This window comes from Pleuronectes platessa, chromosome 6, assembly GCF_947347685.1.
Source record: "Pleuronectes platessa chromosome 6, fPlePla1.1, whole genome shotgun sequence".
Taxonomy (NCBI): domain Eukaryota; kingdom Metazoa; phylum Chordata; class Actinopteri; order Pleuronectiformes; family Pleuronectidae; genus Pleuronectes; species Pleuronectes platessa.
The window spans coordinates 7,151,519-7,155,744 of NC_070631.1; the positions used below are offsets into that span (position 1 = coordinate 7,151,519).

Below are 4,226 nucleotides of genomic sequence, written 5' to 3' on the forward strand. Positions count from 1 at the left end.
AGCTGTGTGAATTGATGAGTGGCTATTAGGGCTTCAGGTTCCTCTCTTATCAGCTGAGATGTAATTGATTTATGGAGAGCGTGGTTTGAATCACAACGGGTATACGTGTTCTGATTTAGCCACTTAACACAAACAGGGGCCAACGCAGAGCAGGTCTCTGTGTTTTGAGAGGATGGAAAATAAAAACGAGTGATGCACCTGCCCTGCCGGTGCTGCTGAGACCCAACGTGACACCAGGAGGACGTTTTCCATTCAGACTGTCTCTGGTACAACTGTGGGAGATGTCTTTTTCTTTATTTTTTTTACATGTGTCACTGATTCACATGCTGCAAAGAAGTGGAGATTCACTGAACAAGGCCCTGGATCATTGCACTTTACATATTAGCTTCAACCTCACGGAGAGTCTGGTATGAGTAACCATGGCAACCAGCATCACTTACAGTAGGTTTCCAGAAGCCGAGTGTTGTGATGCAGTTTATTTGACCACTTTAGATGTGAAACACAAATCACTGTGTTTTCAAACAGAGGCTGAGGTCATGAAGCACAGAAATTCAAATCAATTTCATCGATCCCGAGACTTATAATTTATACTCGCATGTATGGTTACTGATTTTACATATTGGTATTTTCATGTTAGGTTGGTATACTTGTACATTTTTCATTAATTTGTTTTTGCAAATACATTTTTAATTGTTGCTGGTGTCTGTATAAATCGGGCAACTTTATATTAATGTTTCGACCATGGATTAAAGTTGGGAGTTTAAAATAAGAGTAAATCAAGTTTGATCTAATTTTCATTGTATGGTAGAGAAGCCCAATAGTTCCCACAATGAGAGAGAGAAAGGAAAAAAGCTCCATCCTAATGGGAATAAACCTCTGGTTCTACTAGACTCTTTCATGGACTCGTTGGGGCGAGAGGAGAGAGAGAGAGACCAGGAACTAATGAGTAACTGATATAACAATGAATGATGATGATAACATGCATATTAATAATTCATATTGAAAATAATTAATGATGCAGCCCTGGTTATTAGCAGTAATGATGCTGATAACAAAGATTAAAACTGTAATTGTCATGGTGGATTATTTTGTGTATATCTCAGCAGCACAGTCTCACTTTAATCACTGTATTATAATGTTTTCTTAAGTGATACAATAACTTACATTTTAGGGAAGTAAATTGAGTCTGTTAACAAACAAAACGTAAAGAGTTAGAGTGCAACATGTCATTCCAGGGTAGCTTCAATGATTTCCATCTTCCTCATCCTCTGGACGCCTCCAGCTAGGACGCGCAGCTTCAGGACCAGTTCCGGATCGAGCCGGGACCTCACTTGTCGTCCCCTGGTGGGAGAGCACTGCTCGGGGTGCCATGTGTCACACAGGCTCCATATATAACATTACACACATCCTTGTATTGGTGCCTGCTTTGCGCATGCGAGGAGGCCACTTGGCGCAACAGATGACCGCGTCCAGAGCCTCCGCCGCTCTCGATGCGCACCGCAGAATATGCGCGTTTCCCCCCAACAAGGTATTTAAACCCGGTGAGATAAGATTTCCAGGTGCAGCTATACTCCGACCAGCCCACGTTTTCAAGCAACAGACCACCGATGAGGAGTCTCCGCGCTGAGGAGGAGGAGGGGGAGCAGCAGTGCCACCTGTAACTGTGCCAACCGCCGAGGATGAAGAAGCAAAACGTCCGGACCCTGTCGCTCATCCTCTGCATGTTCTCCTACCTGCTGGTCGGCGCCGCGGTGTTCGACGCGCTCGAGTCCGAGTCGGAGAGCTCCCGCCGGCGCATCCTGGAGCAGAAGCGCAGCGAGATGAAGAAGAAGTACCGCTTCTCCGAGGGCGACTACCGTGAGATCGAGCGGGTGGTGCTGCAAGCTGAGCCCCACCGAGCCGGCAGGCAGTGGAAATTCGCCGGCTCTTTTTACTTTGCCATAACAGTCATCACCACCATTGGTAAGTTCGTATAATGCATCCATCTTCTTTTTTGTCTCTACTGTATTTGCAGGGAAGCATTGTATTGAGTCTGCATCATTTTAGGCTTGTTTTAATCTCACATAAACAAAAGTGAATCATGAATTTGGCTGTATCTCTAATCTCTGTACCCTCTGCATTAAGGTTATGGACATGCAGCACCGGGCACAGAGGCAGGAAAGGTCTTCTGCATGTTCTACGCCGTGCTGGGCATTCCTCTCACTCTGGTCATGTTCCAGAGTCTGGGAGAAAGGATGAACACATTCGTCCGCTACCTCCTGCACAAGACCAAGCAGTGCATAGGCTTCCAACGCACCGAGGTGTCCATGGAGAACATGGTCCTGGTGGGCTTCCTGTCCTGCATCGGAACACTGTGTGTGGGAGCTGCGGCTTTCTCCTACTTTGAAGGATGGACCTTCTTCCATGCCTACTACTACTGCTTCATCACGCTCACCACCATTGGCTTCGGGGACTTTGTGGCCCTGCAGAAAAAGGACGACCTCCAGGAGAAGACGCCCTATGTGGCCTTCAGCTTCCTGTACATCCTGGTTGGGCTGACCGTCATCGGGGCCTTCCTCAATCTGGTGGTGCTTCGCTTCCTCACCATGAACACTGAGGATGAGCGGAGAGACGCTCAGGAAAGGGCATCGCTGAAGAGGGACAGGGGCCTTTTGGATGGGGCCGTGAGCCTCCATGTCGGGGGTGAGCAGAGCAGAGGCAGCCACAGGGGGAGGAGCAGGAGCAACGTGGTGCGCAGCCACAGCGCACTCTTCCTCCCCATGGAGGAAGGAACCAGCCGCACCAACCTCATCGCTTTCCCAGCCGAGGATCAGGAGAGGAGAAGAAGCCCCTGCAGACACAGGCTGCATTTTCAGATCAAGGCAGGAAGAGTCAGGCCGGAGTCGAGCCTCAGCTCCCTCTGCTCCTGTGTGTGCTACCGCTTAGGGGTCTGCGATAGTCCCCTCATGTCCCACAGTGAACACCACCGCTGCCATATCAATTCTGTTTATTACAACTCAGTGTCCTACAAGATCCAGGGCTGCTCGCCGGGTTCCAGGGACAACACTGGACTCTCCTCCCCAGGCAGCACGCTCTCACCCGGGCACAGCTTCCGGGAGTTCCCCCGCTCAAGGAGAAGGTCGGTGTGAAGAGCACCACGGTGAAGGAACGTGTTTATTGCACTGAGTGTGAACAGTATTTTGGAGGACTCTGTACTTTGTGTTACCTCTTTTGTGCATCTGAAAACACAATGATTCTGTCAACTGTATAACTTCTATTGTGGCTGTATTTGACATTTTAATTTGAAAAGCACAGATTATCTTTTACCATTGCCCTTAGTTGTGTAAGTGGTTCTGCGGTTTTCCTTGCATGTAAGCCAAAGTGCAGTGCATGCTCAAAATGAATGTACAGCACACAATGTGGCTGCATGAGTGCCATGTGAAGATGTAGAAGTTTGGGCTTTTAGCAGCAGTATTTTGGACATAGTGCTCATTTACAACTGTTCAGTGAAGCTAAGTGGTCTCTGCTCCTCTAAAACGTTTCCACGCCACAGCTACAGGATGTCACTATACTTTTTTTTATTAAAAAGCCTTAAAGAACTTTAACAAACCACTTGAGATGTCGCATCTTAGCTCAGTGAATTGAATGAGTCGTCTTCTGTCTTATCATTGGGTGGGGGGGGGGGGGGGATAGAACAACTTTTCAGTGCATCACTCAGCACTGCAAACAGATGACGCTTTGTTTAATGTCTGAGTCAACTTCACTGGACGTAGCACACGACTTGTATGTAGCAGGGTTGTGAATGAACCTCCACCACTCCCGGAGAAGTGGCCGTTTTCTGCGGATGAGTTTCCTTTTTCCTTTGTCGACTTGGTTTGTAGTCCGATTCGATGTGAGTCTCATTGTTCTATTACACCAAAGGACATGACCTTTGAATGTGTGAGTGTACTTATTTCATTAGGAGGTGTAATAAATCGGCTCACATTTGTGTGAGGCGTTTTTTTGTAGCTTTTGTGACCAATCGTCTTCCCCGGTTCTGTTTCTTAATAAAAAAAAACGACTCAAGTCTATTTCCTTCCTTCTTTTATTGCAGTATATGTTACAGAATATAAGTGGTTCAGAGGAAACAGGGTGGAAGAGTTCCCGAAATGATTCCTCTGAATTCATATAAACGGAGATTAACTGACTTAATAAACCCAGTACGCATTGGTTATTGGTTATTTTCAAAAAAAAAAAAAAAAATGGGT

At 46.8% G+C, this 4,226-nt stretch overlaps 1 protein-coding gene across 1 annotated transcript; it reads left to right on the forward strand.

Moving 5' to 3' along the window:
• Window positions 1-1,679: 1,679 nt before the first annotated feature.
• On the forward strand, window positions 1,680-3,128 carry kcnk15 (potassium channel, subfamily K, member 15). Its single transcript, XM_053423868.1, has 2 exons — window positions 1,680-1,962; window positions 2,125-3,128. Exons 1-2 carry the CDS (start codon window positions 1,680-1,682, stop codon window positions 3,126-3,128), a joined length of 1,287 nt encoding a protein of 428 aa, XP_053279843.1.
• The last annotated feature ends 1,098 nt before the right edge of the window (window positions 3,129-4,226 follow it).